This window comes from Coenobita brevimanus, chromosome 107, assembly GCF_032717465.1.
Source record: "Coenobita brevimanus isolate Jiangsu-jjx chromosome 107, ASM3271746v2, whole genome shotgun sequence".
Lineage (NCBI taxonomy): Eukaryota > Metazoa > Arthropoda > Malacostraca > Decapoda > Coenobitidae > Coenobita > Coenobita brevimanus.
This window is the reverse complement of record NC_137060.1, coordinates 24,132,946-24,150,312: the sequence shown is the minus strand read 5'-3', so window position 1 is coordinate 24,150,312 and position 17,367 is coordinate 24,132,946. Positions and strand designations below refer to the sequence as shown.

Sequence of the window (17,367 nt, the reverse complement as noted above, 5' to 3'; positions counted from 1 at the left end):
TATACTGAGCCGATCGGCACCCGCGACGGGGTCACCAGCTCGTTGCTGGTACCCGTGCGTTCCTAGTTGCCAGTTTGGTGCTGTTGACTCTAGATCTAGCACTTTTCATAATAATTCAGCACATTTCATAATAATTTAGCACTTTTCATAATATTATAGCACCAATTTGTTGAGTGATGATGAAGGGGAGCTGCAAGGCTTGATGGATGAGTTTGGGAGAGTGTGTAAGAAACGGAATCTAAAGGTGTATGTAGGGAAGAGTAAAGTGATGGTCTTTGAGAGAGATGAAGTCAGTGAATGTACAGTGAGGTCGGATGGTGAGGAATTGGAAAATATGAGTACGTTTAAGTACAGTAGTGCACCAACTTTCGCTACAGCAGGATTCGCGGAATCCACTTTTGCGGCATGCACCAAATATTCCCTAACTTCCACTTTCGCTTGAAAAAAATCGATTTTCGTGCACAAATTTTGGGTTTGGGACCATATTTTGAACTTTGAATTTCCTGCACCGCCCGCCCGCAACCCACCGCCATCTTGAATGACGTCATGTCAACACTCTGTCCACCCATTCCCGCCATTGTGTACGAGCGTGCTAGCTCCATTGTGTTGGATTCTCACGGTTCAATGGCCTCTACTATACCTGGTAGTGTGAGGAAAGGGCCTGGTGGTGTGGGGGGAGAGCCTGGTGGTGTGGGGGGAGTTGCATCTGAGGAGGCAGAGAGAGAGAGTGGTAGCGAGGCAGCAAGAGGTGGCGCCAATACGTCTGGCGTGGCTAAATAAGCCCGCCACGCGCCTCGGATACTTACCCCCAACATCCATTAAACACCTCAACCTGGTCTCTGTGGTATGTTTCTCCTCATATAATGTGTACTGTACAGTTTTTATTGTTTGTATCTCACAATGCAATGTACAATAGTGATTTGATGTACTGTATTGCAAGTGAAAATGAAAATCTGATGTTACTTTAGGATAACTGGGAACCAATTAGCCTTTTTGCCATAAAGACAATGCCCCAGCTTTCGCTAATTCCACTTTCGCGCATTATTTTTGGACCCAATTAGGCGCGAAAATTGGTGCCCCACTGTACTGTACTTGGGTAGTGTAATAAGTAAGGATGGAAGTTTAGAGGGTGAAGTGCTTGAAAGGGTATAACAAGGAAGAAAGGTTGCTGGTTCCTTGAAAGGAATGATAAGAAACAGGGAAGTGAGCATGGAAGTGAAAAATTTACTACATGACAGTAGTGTGATACCTACTCTTAACGTATGGAAGTGAAGCTTGGATGTTGTTGGAAGGACACAAGTCAAGAGTGAGAGCAGTGGAAATGAGTTATTTGAGAGGAGCCTGTGGAGTCACATGGAGAGATAGGCTGACAAATAAGGATATAAAGGAGCATTGTGGTGTGGATGTGGATGCAGTAGGAAGTGTTAGGAGGAACACACTGAGGTGGTTTGGCCATGTGGAGAGGATGGAGGGTGAGAGACTGACAAGGAGAGTGTATGTCAGTGAGGTGGAGGGGGGGAGAGGGAGGGGGAGGCTGAGGATGAGATGGAGGAATGGAGTGGAGAGGTATATGAGAGAGGGGGGTGTGAGTTGGGAGCAGGGCAGTGAAATGGCGGTGGATAGGGCAACGTGGAGGCGGGTTGTTTGTGGCCACCCCGTACGGGATTGAGGCGTCTGGCAATAGATAGATAGATAGATAGACCAATAAATATTAGATTTCCTGCTATATCTAGCACAAATATTTGAGCAGTTCACCTATAGCTTAGCGCATTTTAAAGTTGAGCTTAGCACTTTTGAAGATTTCTGCTTGCCAACAATGCATGCACAGTAGGCTATTATGACTTGTAAGTGTCAGGCTTTGTGAGCAGGACCTTTCAAAAGTTTGGATGGGTGTGGGGATGAGGGGAGAGAGGGCTTGGAAAATATAAGTATGGGAATGCAAAGGAGAAATAATGAAAACTAATTACAGAGGAACGCAAAGGAGAAATACAAAAAAATATAAAATGTAAGAGAATACCATGACAAAAGGCTGAATATTATTATAGATAAGAGAATGAAAAAGTTAATCATATGTAAATACACCTAGATAAAGGTAGGTTCATGTGTACTGTATTGTATCATTAAATATGTTGCTTATTAAATAGTATTGGTTGACCAATAATACTTGCGAGACACTAATTACTTTGGGGTGACCGAGCATGATTGCTAGAAACTTTGTGGCGGGTTTTCCCGGTCATTTGGCAGTTTCTGTTCTTGTGGCACCTGCTTGGTTCCGAAGATGCCGAATGAGAGGACTTTTACTGTATTAGTGACCTCACTCTGATATTAGCAGTATTTATGATAATGGTCTTGGTAGCACTGAAGAGGATGAGAGTGTTGATGATAATGTTGATGGTATGATATTGCTTATTCTGATAGGAGAAGTATTGCTGATTGTAGTGATATGGTTGTGCTGTGTACAGGTGCGGTGCTGGGAGGTGCAGCGTGATGGCAAGACAATCGGCAAGGCTCAGCAGACCATGGGAGGACCTGTAATGGATGTGGCATGGCATGATGATGGAAGCAAGGTCAGTATATCTATCTCTGAGGATGTGCAGTTGCTCCCTTACTTACAGGCTTTGGTAACTTGTTTCCTAGAGTTGGTTCATAATTCAGAAAGTTCTTAAGTCAAAACTTACAAACACCTGAGGCCAGATATGTTCAAATTGGTGAACACCAGTAGAAACAACTGTAAAGTTGTTGTACCAGTTGCATCAGACATTTAATCAGTGATACCATTGTCTTAACAAGTACTCTGAACAATATTTTAAAGATGTCATGGACAAAGTAAATGAATAAGTGCTTGGAAAAATAAATCATCTGAAAGTTCAGTAGTTGGGGAGCTACTGTATAACAGCATGATAGCTTGACTGGCATCCATGCGTCTGGCATAGTAGGCTGCCCTTAGTGATGTAATGCTTGATAGCAAGATTATCAAAACAAGTTGCTGGTGAAGAGTTCATAATCACCATCCATAGAACTTTGTAGTTTATCTTTTTAGCAGCCTTTTCTCTCAGGTGTTCATGGCAAGTGCAGACAAAACAGTTCACTGCTGGGATCTTGGCAGCAACCAGAAGATGCAGGTGGCACAGCATGATGCACCTGTCAAGACCGTACACTGGATCAAAGCACCGACGTACTCCTGTGTCATGACTGGTTCATGGGACAAAACACTTAAGGTTAGTTTTCATTAATAAGACAGTATTTTAGATAGCATAGGAGGGTTCATAACACCTATTTCTTAGTGATATATTGTGCTTATATATTCATTCGTCCATCCATCCAGTCCTATGCTGCCCCATGAGGAGTGTAGGAGCCTGGAGCTAGGCAAGTTGATCCTGGCATTTAAGATGAGAGTGACCAGCCTCACTTATCCCTGAGTGGTGTTACATGAGCAATAAACCCCAACCACCCGTTGGATATAAACCTACACAGGCTTAGTCCGATTGAAGTGCCTTAATTACCCACTAAACTACTAGGCGCAATAATTTGGTTATATGGTTACCACCCAGCATTGTAAATGGTTTCATAGTGTACAGGAAACCATTTACACCTTAATATATATATATATATATATATATATATATATATATATATATATATATATATTTTATTAACTATATTCAGGTATTGCCTGAGTTTGGCTCAAGATCGTACAAGAGAAAATGTTTAATATGGAAAATTGGTCACAGAAGCAGAAATGTTATGAAGTCTTCAGCATCACATAGACTACAACCCATAGCTACACACACATACAGTAAAGTATATGCATGCATACATACACAGATGAAGTGTTGGGTAGGCTTACCACATTACCCCTTCAACCTGAGGCATCGTTCTTATACTAGAAAAAAAAAAAAAAAAATCTGTGGTGTTCACTTTAATACAATAATATAGGATTAATGAACAGACAGCTGAGGACTGACTTAGACCTCAAGTTCCCCCCCCCCTTTTTTATATATATATATATATATATATATATATATATATATACAATATTCCCCATCAGAATCTTATCTATAAAGTTGATTTTTTATTTCCTGCAGTTTAAGGTACCACCTACCGGTTGTATAGAAAAACTTGTGATATTTTAGAACACATCCACAATATAAAGACTTATTTTCTAGGTACCGGGTACCATACAGATAGTGGACTGATGGAACCCCTAGTCAGTGCTGATCATTGTCCTGGTGAAGTGATGATACTGTGCTGACATCATCATCTCATACCATCTGTCATACATCATCAGTCATCGTCATCATAATTTTCATTGTCAAGCAGTTATTACCAGGATTATTATTTTGACCTAATGATTCACTGAAATATGTCTTGTTATTATCAATTCTGGGATATGTAACCCACAACCAGTGATGACCAGCTGTAGTGATGTTACTGTTTGGACATTATTACTGGTATCTGTCATTTAATCACAATTCATAATCATCATCTGTTGTCAGTCATCATTCTTATTCTGACCTAAAGCTGTACTGAAATATTGATCTTCTACTTATCAGTTCTGGGATACACGTAACCCCCAGCCAATCCTGACTATCAACCTGCCTGAGCGGTGTTACTGTGCAGATGTGGAGTACCCCATGGCGGTGGTGGGCACAGCAAGCCGGCATCTCATTGTTTACCAGCTGGAGGGACAACCACAGGAGTTTAAGCAAATTGAGTCACCACTTAAGTACCAGGTAGTATGATAGTCACAGGTGGGGATGACTGGATGGGATGGCACCTAGTGTTTAGTGCGGGGAGGATAGGTTGGCTGCCAAGTAGGGATTAACCAGTCAGTCAGTTCAGATGATGCCATGCATCATCTTAAGAAATTTCCGTATTGAGGTTGGTCATGGTGCAGCTGATGTTTTTTCTGGACTGGAAGCTAAGCCATGCACTACAAGCAGGTAAATACTTCGTGCATTTAGGGCTGGGGTGGTGAGCTCAGATGTAAAATTTATGAAACAGCGTGATATATATATATATATATATATATATATATATATATATATATATATATATATATATATATATATATATATATATATATATATATATATATATATATATTTTTACGTACATGTTTTTTTAAGCATCATTAGCTTATGACTAATAGTAGCATCAACCAAACTAGCGAAATGCTGACCAAATGTATGTGTCTGTCCTTAGCATCGTTGCGTGGCCATCTTCAAGGACAAGAAGGGTGCTGGTACACCTGCTGGCTTTGCACTGGGAAGTGTAGAGGGACGCGTGGCCATCCAGTACATTGTGGCTGCATCACCTCGAGACAACTTCACCTTCAAGTGCCATCGCTCAAATGGCACCTCAAATGGTTTCCAAGATATATATGCTGTGAGTTAGGCATTAAACACTTATTCATCTTCAGGCCATGGACATCATTTTAATTTTACACTGACTAATACCAGAGTACAGATATGGTTGAAGGAAGCCATTCAGTAATGCACAGCAGTTTCAGAGGTGATTGGAGCTTTTTGTGTAACGTAGAACGCTTCCAGAGGTGTAAGATGGCTGCTCGGTTCAAATGGTCTGGACTGTGGTTGCCTAGTCAAGTGTTGTCTACAAAAGAGTAATAAGGAATTGACTCTAACTGTTTATCATTGACCAAGGATTTCAGTTGAAAGTAATTGTGCACAGGGAACATAACTAAAGAAAGGCATCATCATAACAGAGGGTGAATGGCATCAATTTCCACAACACCCACTACAATGCCAGCTGTTGAATCATTCTCTTACACTATAACCTATTGTGCAGATAGGCATAGACAGCAAGTTGCACCCTTGCACCCTATCTGCTAAACATTTAACAGATATCGGTTCCATTCTAAAGTTTGATATGTAAACCTACAGGTGAATGACATCAAATTCCACCCAGTTCATGGTACATTGTCAACTGTTGGTTCAGATGGACGGTTCAGCTTCTGGGATAAAGACGCTCGCACTAAGCTGAAGAACTCCGAGGCCATGGAGCAGCCCATTTCTTGCTGTGCTTTCAACCACAATGGACAGATCTTTGCTTATGCAGTCTCGTATGACTGGTCCAAGGTCAGGCATTGGATAAACACTTATGTCTGTATTTTATATATGGAGTGTGTGCTAGAGAGGGATACCTTCACAAGGTAGCACATATATAAGTATGCAAATGCCCTTCAGCTTCTTTTCTTCCTCCCTGAAGACAGGATGGTGAACTGCAGGAAAAAGGTTACTTTTATTTGCAGTCTGCCTAATTTAAGAAGAGCCAGGGGTAACAACTGTAACAACATAGTTGTAAATTGTTAGTATGGCTGATACTGTTTTATCTTTTAAATGCTGGTATGGAGTTACTGAACCTTAGGATGCCTCTTTAAAAATTTGCATGTTTGTTTGGATGTGGTAATTGAGTGTGTGAGGAACCAAGTTGTGGAAATTAATGAGGATTGGGGACGGAGAGAGGGTCAAGTTAGATGAAGGATATTGTATACAGTGAAGCACATGGTGGTGTATGGTGCCCCCTTTTCTGTTTGACAGTAAACAAATTGATGTGAAGTACATCTACAAAGGAAATGGTGATGGTGATTCAACTGGTGATGAGAGTCCGGGGTTGTCAGTTTTGCTGTAACATCTTATTGCCATCTTGTCACTGCTAGATGCAGTATAATGCATTGCTCTTTTGTTTTAAATTAATTAATTTATTTATTTATTAATTTTTTATTAATGCATGTGAAACAACTTTCAGGGTCATGAGTACTTCAACCCCCAGAAGAAGAATTACATTTTCCTGCGGTCGTGCTATGATGAGCTCAAACCTCGAAGCCGCTAGTACCGCCTACCCACCTGCTGAAATACATGTGGGATAAAATACAAATGACTGGATAATGTGCAGCTGCCTTGCAGAAATTGTGGCTGAACGTGACATTTGTGAACTTAGCCCCTTCACTGTGATGACATATTAGGCCCATTTTATTCTTAACTTGGCCTAGAATTGCTATCTCATCATCTTGAATACTGAGTTGTAATAAACTTGCATTAGAATTTGATGCTCATCATGAAGAATTGCTATGGAAAGGATGTACAGTAGAGCCAGAATATTGTCTTATTTTGCCATCAAGCTATATGAAAGTAAGTATGAACCAATGAAAATATGGGCCAAGTTATGATAAAATGAATGAAGTTTAGTTTATTCTTGCAATCTCCAGTCAGTTTTATTCAGCTTTTGTTTGACCATGCATCAGAGGTAAATGAAGACTATATTGAACATCTCTGTTGCAAAAAAAATCTTTAGTAAAATTGACTGCAGATAGTAAAAATGAATTACCAGAATTTATTATGGATTGAAAAGGTTGATTTCTACACTATGGTGATGCATTAGTTTTGTTTATTTATGCTGCCTTCAGTTGGCTTTATTCGACATAGAGAAGACTACATATTGAAGGAGTTATAGAAGGTTGTAACTTCTTCATTATGAAAACTAAAGGTGACTAAAACCCCCTGCTGGTAGCATAAGTAAATGTTAAAAAGGGGAACCTTATTGGAAAGGCTCAGCAAATGACGGTAAGTTTCATGGTATTATGTGAAACGGGTGTCCATGACCAGCCCTACAGTGGTCTTGTATTTTTGGATTTTAATACTAATAGTGTAGAGCAGGCCCTGCATTGAAATGTTTTATATTAGTGGTTTGCTTATGTACAGCAAGTTTCTGCTTCTTTTATGGTTTTGTTCATTATTTTTTGCTTTTAAGTGTGCAATGATAACAGAAAGTTTATGTATCTGAGTTATGTTGTGGCCATGAACTGTGCTAATAAGACTGATGTTTATCTTCCATTTTGGGTGTCAGCACTGTACATTGTTAAACACATAGTGTACATCATACAAGATGGTGTTTTAACTACATAACAGTTTAAATGCTTCACTCTGGTGATTCAGTACTTCAGTATATTCTGGTATCTCAGATGGTTTTATTTAGCTCAGGAAGGATCTTTAATAGTGTAGGGGTTAGCCTACTCAAGGCTGTATCTAACCCCACTAGTTATTTAAAAAAAAAAAAAAAAAAAAAAAAAAAAAAAAAAAAAGCTGAATAAAGCTGTCAAGAGGTTTCAAGAATAAAATGGAAATTAAGTCATCTGAGTGAAGTATAGAGTTGAATGAAGGTGGGTGGGAAACAGTTTATCACAGCAATGGCTAGAAATGGTTAATACTGCGTATTGAAAGAGTGCATAACATAGTGAGACTTGGGAATCACTAGAATAAGCAGCAGCCATACCTAGGTGAGTGTAGGTCTTTTCATTTGATTTTATGAGTACAGACTTTTTAATCTTGTAGCATCTGGATAAATGAAGTACATTTTATGTGATTCAGATGACATTTAAAAATATGACTGGTTGACATTACCTGAATTTATTCAATATACTTACTAATATTTCAGGAAACTGGAAAGATCAGCTTCCTATACAAGTGGAGTGGTGAGCAGGGTCTGTGGCAGGTCCCTGTATATTACAAAGCCAATTTTAAGCCTGTCTGTGGCATAGTAAAGTTAAAATTGATCTTTTTCCCTCCTCCCTCTCCCCCTCCCACCTTCTTCTGCACCTCAACCTTGCTGTTTCCTTCACTCCCTTCCCCCTCTGTCCTGTCTCTCTTCCCTCACTCTCCATCATATGGTGATGGAGAGGGATGCCTTAATGTGGCAGCACTGATGTGACCCAGTAGTTGGGTTGTCCAGTTATATGGACATCCCTCATTTCTCTCCTTATCCCCCAAGAGGAGAATGTTGAAGTATAGAAAAGTGGTAACTGGCCTGCATACCACTGGGTTGTTGCTTGGATAAGCCTGATATCGCAACTACTACCTTACCCTTTTGTCTCTATTCCCCACCTCTCTCCTCATCATTTTGTTTGTGCACACATATGTTCCATTTCCATTCCTTACTGAAAATGGTCCATGCTAGGCAGAAACTTGTATCTTCTCATTAAACACTCAAATGTGAAAGTAATTTATTTAATTTGGACAATTCATGGCACTGTAAAATGAAGACCCTTTACCCTTTGAATGCAGGTGAAGTCTTGTTAGTGTTTCATGCTGCTTCCAGATAATTTTATTCAGCTTAGGAAAGGTGTTTCATATTGAACATTTTTAATGCTATGTCTAACCTCTCCAGTTCAGAGTTTTGTAAGCTGAAGAAAATTCACAGAGGGGAAAAAAAAAAAAAAAAATCCCTGGCCTCAGTGGGTTAAGCATTTAATCGACATTTACGGCAAGATCTTTTCCTGTTAGTCTTAGTTTCATATAGTCATAGTTTCATTGATATGCTTTTGTATAATGGAGCTGCTGAAAAGTTTGCAGTTTGGGTTTACTGTACTGTAACCTGTTGGTGTTGATGTATGCAGACACAAAAGTTCATCAAATATTTCATTGCATCTACTACACACTTTAAGTTCATGTCTGTTCACTTTTCACACAGATGCATCATGTCAGGTAGAATCTTCTTGGGCCTAAGGAACATACAAGGTTTTTCTCATCTTAGGAATTAATAGCCAGAAGAGGAAAGTGAGTGGTAGAAGAGGTGAAATATGTGGTGAATTTTTTTTATCTTACTTGACAGTTATTGACTATTTTGTTGGTTATTGTTACCCCACATTATTCAGTCTAACTTAAATATGATGCAAGGTAGTACTTCCTTGTTCCAGCTTGAAAGTATTTTGTAATAATATTATCTGTATGACCTGTGCAGTGAGTTGTTTCTAAGGGTTAATTTAAGTGGCTTGGGAAGTTGTTCAGCATTTCTTCTGTAGTTTATTCTGATTCTTACACCTCAGTATCCTCAGATATGTCATTGATACAAATTGTGTAGATATTAAGATGATATGTATAAGAAAATGTTATGGTATTCTTCAGTGATTTATTGTGTGCATTACACTTCAGTATTCCCATGTGTGTCATTGGTACAAACTTTGATGATATTGAAGCGATATAAGTAAAGTAACAGACATTTTTGAGGTGTAGCTAATATGCAGAATAAATTGCAAAGGAAGAGGTGCAGTAAAACCTCCTATGCCACTTTGTATATGATGCTAAAACTGGAGGAGATCCGATGTAATAACTCCTTGATTGTGATGAGTCTCTCCTGTGCTAAATAAATAGGAAGCCATCGTATAGAAGTAAATAATTTATAATGGTGTACAGTGTATTAGACGTTACAGTAATGGGGAAATATAGTACATATATTACAGAATTGTGGAATAATACCAAATACAGTATTTCATTTCCATAACCAAAGAAATTTTATTCTTTTGTGTTTTTTACCATATTAATTTTAGTAGAACTTTGGCTTTGATATTAACTCCTTCTTAACTGTGGTGTATCACAATCTCATTGTATTCTTCTGTGGCATTGGTGCTGATGCCAACACGAGGGTATTATATAGGCGCAATACTGCACTCTGAGTCGCCTCCAATACTGTACATAAGTTGAATAGCATGATATGCATGTACCGTGCTCAGTTTCTGCAGCATGCCTCAGACTTTCTTTGCATTGCACATAAGTACCAGAAAACAGTGCTGCGGTAAAGAAGGGGTTAACGAAAAAATAGTGTTACGTTTTGGTATTTCATCTCTGTACTATATGTTAGCATGGCCTGTCGCACATGAGCACTGTGCTTTCCCCTTTATAGAACAGTTCTCTGGTGCACACTGGGAGATCAAGGATGGACCTTTGTCCAGTGTCTTAGTGTAGTGCATTAGCCTCATTTCCTTTGTCCATTGTTTTAAATGCCTGATGGTTTAGGTGGTTGAGGTGCTCCAGCCAGATTCCCCATAAGGGTTGGCTTTTGAGGGGTGGTTGGGGTATATTGCTCACTTAATGCTGCAAAGGGATGAGCAGCTGGTCATTTTGCTTTCAGTAATTGGCTGAGTAACTTAATCCTGGGCTCCTGGGCTTTTGATAGGACAGTATTGGGTTGGATTGAGGATGTAGAGTAAGGGACATTTGCCAGTGCTGTACATGGTGAGTGCTGGCTGTAACCAATGCAGTAGAGCACAGAGCCTAAGGAGAGGAAGTGTTGGTATTATTTGGAAACATTCCTGGTCACCTGCAGGTTATAATAATCGTGGATTGTACTACACATTTTATCCCTGTGCAAGTACCTGGTGATTATGATTACAGTAAATAATTTTTTCAAGATAATCTCTTTCATTGTTTAATATGTTATATGAAATTATGCCTGTGTATAATCTGTATGTTTTATTGTACAGTTTTGAAATTATTTGTGGTAGGTGGGGGCGCTCTCCATCCACTCACTCAATGTAGTGCTGCTTTGGGTGTCTGCCCTTTCCTCTCTTCCTTCCTTCTCTTCTGTCTTTCTTTCCTTCAGTCTTTCCTCTTTCTTCTGCCTGTGGGTGACTTTACACTCCCTCTTCCGTCTTTCTTTCTCTCATTCTTTCCTCAACCTTCTGCCTGTGGGTAACCCTACAGTGAGTGACAAGCCAAATGGTTTCCTGTACACCAGGAAACCATTTACTACGCTGGGTGGTAACCATATAACCAAATTATGGCGCCTGGTGGTTAGTGGGTAATTAAGGCGCTTCAGTCAGATTGAGCCTGTGTAGGTTTATATCCAAGGGATGGTTGGGGTTTATTGCTCATGTAATGCCACTGAGGGATGGGTGAGGCTGGTCACTCATCTTAAATGTCAGGGCCAACTTGCCTAGCCCTGGGTTCCTATGCTTCTCATGGGGCAACATAGGATTGGATGATGGATAGATGGATGGATGGTAATTGTATGGACCCATGTTGTTGCTGAGTACTTTCCTCCTTACGAGACAGTTTCTTCTGCACATACGAGTAGGGAGATCAGGGGCGGGACTTCATGCTATATAATGAATGATGTGCATTAACCCTGTTACTTTGTACAATTTTTGGACATCTGGGGAACTATTGAGCTAAGGTGCTTCAGCCGGATGTGGTTCATAAGAGTATAATTCTGAGAAGTGTTTGTGTTTATTGCTCATGTCGTGCCACAAAGAGGTGAGCAGCTGGTCAGTCTCACCTTTAAATGTCTGTAGTGAGTAGCCTAACTCTTGGGTTTTATGCTCCTGATAGGGCAGTTCTAGATTGGATGATGAACGAATGGATGGCTTTGTATGTGTGTATGCTGCCAGACATTTGATCCATGAATTAACTGTATGAGGTCATAGCACCAGTACCTCTTAGATTATCTCAGTTGTGAAACTTGAAATTAGTTTTCACACATGTAAGGAAGACCTTCAAAATTTTGTCATTTATGGAGCTCTTACTTGTATGTCTCTCACTGGTTCTGGATTCTACTTTACCCCATTTTTAAGTGAGAATTAGTGTCATGATAACGATGATGATGATAACACTCAGGCTTCTGTGACTCACTCAGATGAATAAAATCATCTGACTTAAGCTGGAATAAGTTAGAGGATATGCGACCATGAGAGTTAATGAAGCCCCTAATTTGGTGAAATGTGAAACAAGATTGTATTGTCTAATTACCAACTACATTATGAACCATAAAAAAACAAAAAAAAAAATCTGTCTTCACTCTAACTTTGCCCCCAAATTGCCCGCTCTCCTTTTTGACTACTGAGTTGTAACAGTAAACTAAAATATGACCCTAGTTGGACAGGACTGCAAAGGAAATGTGTAGAATCACAACATTGCCTTTTCTCTCGTTGAATTACGTGAAATAAGTTGCAAAAGACCAAAAATGAGGGCCAAGTTAGAGTAGAAACGGTATAGCTAGACATTTCTTACCTGTACACAATTGTAACAATGAGTGTCAGAAATTGGGAGCCTGTGTATATCTTAATTCTTGGATTACGGATCATACTACACATGAAATGTCTATTTTCCCAATAGTTTCATCAATTTAGGGTTAGTAGATGGATGGCTACCGTAGACCCTGGAAGGTGCCACCATGAGAGTGAAATGTGATGACAAGCTTCGTAAGCAGCCATATACTCATCACTCTTAGGTAGGGAACATTCAGCCACAAGTGTAGCCACTCATTGATCTTTCTTCTGAATGGCGTACATAAAGTTAAAGTCCCAAATTGAGACCTGCAAATTGTTACTTATCACATAATACAGATCAAATATCTTTTTTCCCAACAGCTCCCAGTAACTGTTTGGAAGTAATTAGCTGGCTTTTGCACTTGGTTTAGCATCCAGTCCATAGAAAACATCACATGTATCAGGCCAACCCCAATACGGGGACTCCTTAACGGGAAACATGGCATCGTGTGTGTGTATTCTGTCCATCAACTGTTGAGAAGTTGTCAGCTGGTTTTGGCATTCTGTTTAGCTTCCAGTCCATAGAAAACATTGTGTGTACCATGGCCAACCTTAGTTTGGGGATTTGTTGAGGAAACATGGCATCATATATTTCATTATGACTTTTTAATCACTAGAATATGATGACGTCTTTTGCTGTTTGTGCTTTCTGCGATCAGGTAGTTTTATTCAATTTTGGAAGGACATCACATATTGAAATCATCTGGTCATAACAAAATAAGCCATCAAAGTATGTAATCAGATTCAAGAGGGTAAGACCATTCATGGTAGGTGGGGGTTCCCAACATCCACTCATTCAGTGTAGTGCTACCTTCAAATGACTCTACACTGAGCGACAAGCCAAATGATTTCCTGAAACTGAGGGAAACCATTTGCTACTTTGGGTGGTAGCCATATAACCAAATGATTACTGGTCTGTTGGAGTAAAGCACTCCAGTCAGATGGGGACTATAGTGGTTTACATCTAAAGGGTGGTAGTAGTTTAATGTTCACGTACTGCCATTCATGGGTAAGCATGTGTGGTCACTCTTGGTTTAAGTGTTGGAACCTAGTAGCATTACCCCAGACCCTTATGTTCCTGATAGGGCAAAAAATGAATGTACAAAGAATACTTACTGGATAGCCATCTGCCATACCTATATGACCAGTTCCTCCTGCCTGTACTCATGTACACCTGTAATTCATTTTTTCATCTTGTCAGTCTTCCCTATACCCATCTCGCATCAAACATCATTTTATGTTTTTTGTGTTCAGCCTTCATCCATCATGGATTCTATATGTACAAATTATTCCTGCCATTTGTACCTTCACCCTGCTTTGCCAACACACTTATTTCTGTGCCCAGCTGCCTCCATGTACAGTAAAAGAAATGTTTTATTACTCTTGCAGGTTGTACAGTTAGAAACATTCTGAACATACATCTCAGTGTCTTACAGGTACAGTACTTTCTTCTGTAAGGGATAGTTTTCGGATGCACTCAAGGATATCAGAGGTGGGTCTTCCTGCTTCACCCAGTTACTCAGACATTGTCACTACACCTCCAGATCACCTCAGCCTCCACCTTTATGCATCATCTGATCATCTCACTGAAATCGGTATGTCCTTACCTGTCAGAACCAGGCATCTTTTGTAGCTTGAAAACTAAGTCATTGTTCCATGATATTTCATGAGGCTTAATTAAGAAGAAGAAATGAGTCCTTGGCTCTTAGTAAACTTACTGTCCAGCCAGACATCACTTGCTATGAACTGAGTTCAAAGGTGTAAGAAACCTTTGTCAGGTTAGAAAAAGTGCACTGCACTGTACTGTACTAATTCCATTCCAGCACTGTCCACTCAGCCATAATCTTTGTCTTCCACACTGTATATTTGTGTTGCCTATTTCAGATGCATACAGTGTGCCAGTGAACATTGTCTCTTAACTCATACAGTCTCATGGACCAGTACTAAGAAAAGCAAATTATTTGGTGATAGATAAACATAAAGAACCTGTGGTGATGTGGATTAGTGTAGCAAGTCCTTCATAGGATGGCTGTATGAATGAATGCTTTAATACCATGAACAGACCTGTGCAGAGACAGCCTGAGATTTTTTTGCTGTGTTAAATGCAGCCAGGGATGTTGGGTGGTCTGCTACGACCAAAATTATCTGGACTAGAGTAACCTAGCCTCAAGCCCATTGGGGCTTTTGAAAAGGTATAATTAGGGATTGACGGTTTCTCCTAGTTGAAAAACTTTAGAGTCTAACACCTGATCAGTGTCTTTTTCAGGAAGGCAACAATAATCAAGAACTGAATCTAACTTGCCCAGGGTGCTTTTGGATTAGACCACTTCAGATTTGCCAGAAATTATTTTGTGGGAATGAGGGACTGCCTTGGACACCATAGGGTAGCAACACCAAGGTCTGTATCACGTGTTTTCCAGTATTTTTGGCCCAAACCAATGGATATTAAGCATTTTAAAAACTTCTTATGTTCATGTAGAAGCACAGTAGCGTCGTAAGTAATTGGTATATGTTTATGGATGTAATGGTAACCTCCTCAGTGCGGTGACACCTCTTTCTCGCTTATTCTTGCCATCTTCCGGCGATTTTATTAAGCTTAAAGACATAGCGGTGAAAGGGAGTTTTTTTTTTTTTTTTTTTTTTTTTTTTTCCAACGATATATTCAAAAGTTAATTAAATATAAGTAACAAGAATGAATTAACGTCACCATATCGAAGGGGTAAATAGGAATTAATTAATACTTAAAATGTTGCGAATCTTGTTTCGTTCATTGATTTATTCGTGACTTTATGCAATATTTGGGAAAATAACATCATCGTTGATGTGCATTTTGTCCTACCTTGAATTGTTTTTGGTTAGAAATGTAATTCACGTATTTAGGTGAGTATCGCTGTGGAATGCGGATGTGGAGTTGATGATTCATATTCGAGTTTCGTTACGCCTTGCGGCGATTTATTATGTATAATAACAGCGTAATAATCCCCGTGTATAGATCGAAACTATGTCCATAATAAAAGACAAATAACGTAGGAGAGAGTAATATGTAGTTCGCCTTGTCACCGAGAATACGGCTTATCGTGGGAAGTATCAAGGCATTGAACGCAGTATCTCATGCCATTCGCTGTTTATCGCCCGCCGTGTCAGCACACCTGCAGTTTTCTTGGTAAGTTATTTCTCTGCCCATGTTCACTCTGTATCTGCATGAAACTTCGATTAATTCGGGTCTCATTCCGGGGGAAGATTGGTACTCATTTTTTTTTTTTTTTTTTTTTTTTTTTTTTTTAATAGGAAATTTCGTACATGTGGTTACCACAAGGAGTTTTCGTGCTTCGGAAGTTTCTGGTTGTGTTGTAGGGGAACAGTGAGTTTGGAAAAAACGGTATTTGCCTTAATGACCTTAGTCTCCGGACGATTCTGTTCATAATTTTCCTGAAAGTGGAAGGGTTACGTATCTCAGTAGCCAAGGATGGAGGCTGTGTTCCTTTTGCCGGCGTGGTTCCCCCCCCCTCCCCCTTCTTTTTTTCTTTTAAGAGTATACTTGTATAGTTACCATCTTTCCCCTGTATTTTTCACATGAAACATCCTTTGTTGACAAACTTTAGTACGTCCATGTTCAAAAACGTTCTCAAATAAAGTATGGAAATACCAAATGTTAACCACTTGGCTGGTAGAAAGTGGGTGCCGAACACTCTGGAAGTGGTACAGGCAACACATTCCCGGTCCCGCCTATATGATGTTTAAAATGCCCGCCGTGCCCGCCGCAGGACCTCCCACCTCACCACCCCCCACACCACCACCGAGCCGCCACCCCACCACCACCCCGTGAGGACACACCGGTGAGGTTAGTGACCCCGCGCAAGAGGGTCATCGGGGCATCCCGGCCCTGAGCTCCTATTCCCCGCAAGTGCCCCAACCCCAGGCGTTCAGGGAAACTGAACTACTGTGCGGGCGGGGTAGTGATCGTCAGACCAGGGGTGGGACTGAAAAGAGGTCAGTCCCAGGTAACACCGTATTGACGGTCTTGTTACCCTCTAGGGCAGGAAGAGGCCCAAGGCTACGGCCAAAAGAGAGAAAGAGAGATAGACACAGGCTACGGCCTGACAGAGTGTGTAAAGGGGAAGGTGACCCTAGGCTCCGGCCTTAACACGCTGAGGAGAGAGAGTTGCCTGTGTGCATCCCTCTCCAATTGTTCTTTGGCTACGGCCAGAATACGGTCCAGGGTAGAGAGACCCTGCTACCGTACGTGTAGCGCTACCCAATTACGGAAGCGGCGTCCCGGGGTCGGCCTCTTGCCGGAACGGACGGGTGAACCTGTTCATCCGTTAGTCGCTTTCCGTACGGGCAGACACTCAGTTTCGGCTGGGGCACGTACCAGGGTGGAGAATTCCCTGACGGTAGGATCTGTCCGTATTGGAGAGAGTGCGGCTCCTGAGCCCCTCATTCCGGCTTGTCTCCTACTGCGGGAGGAACACCACGTCGGAGGCACCTTGCCTCGGCGAAAGGGCGACCTCGATCACCCTATAGGTGTC

The 17,367-nt window shown here is 40.6% G+C and overlaps 1 protein-coding gene across 2 annotated transcripts in view; it reads left to right on the top strand.

Annotated features, from left to right (window-relative positions):
• Positions 1-7,234, top strand: part of Rae1 (ribonucleic acid export 1) — a 33,471-nt gene extending 26,237 nt beyond the window's left edge. For both annotated transcript variants that reach the window (XM_080285564.1, XM_080285563.1), the window contains exons 4-9: positions 2,463-2,567; positions 3,057-3,218; positions 4,554-4,733; positions 5,206-5,388; positions 5,904-6,098; positions 6,769-7,234. In XM_080285564.1, coding sequence (XP_080141690.1) covers positions 2,463-2,567; positions 3,057-3,218; positions 4,554-4,733; positions 5,206-5,388; positions 5,904-6,098; positions 6,769-6,852 — 909 coding nt within the window. In that variant the 3' untranslated portion in view covers positions 6,853-7,234. The remainder of the gene's footprint in view (positions 1-2,462; positions 2,568-3,056; positions 3,219-4,553; positions 4,734-5,205; positions 5,389-5,903; positions 6,099-6,768) is intronic.
• The last annotated feature ends 10,133 nt before the right edge of the window (positions 7,235-17,367 follow it).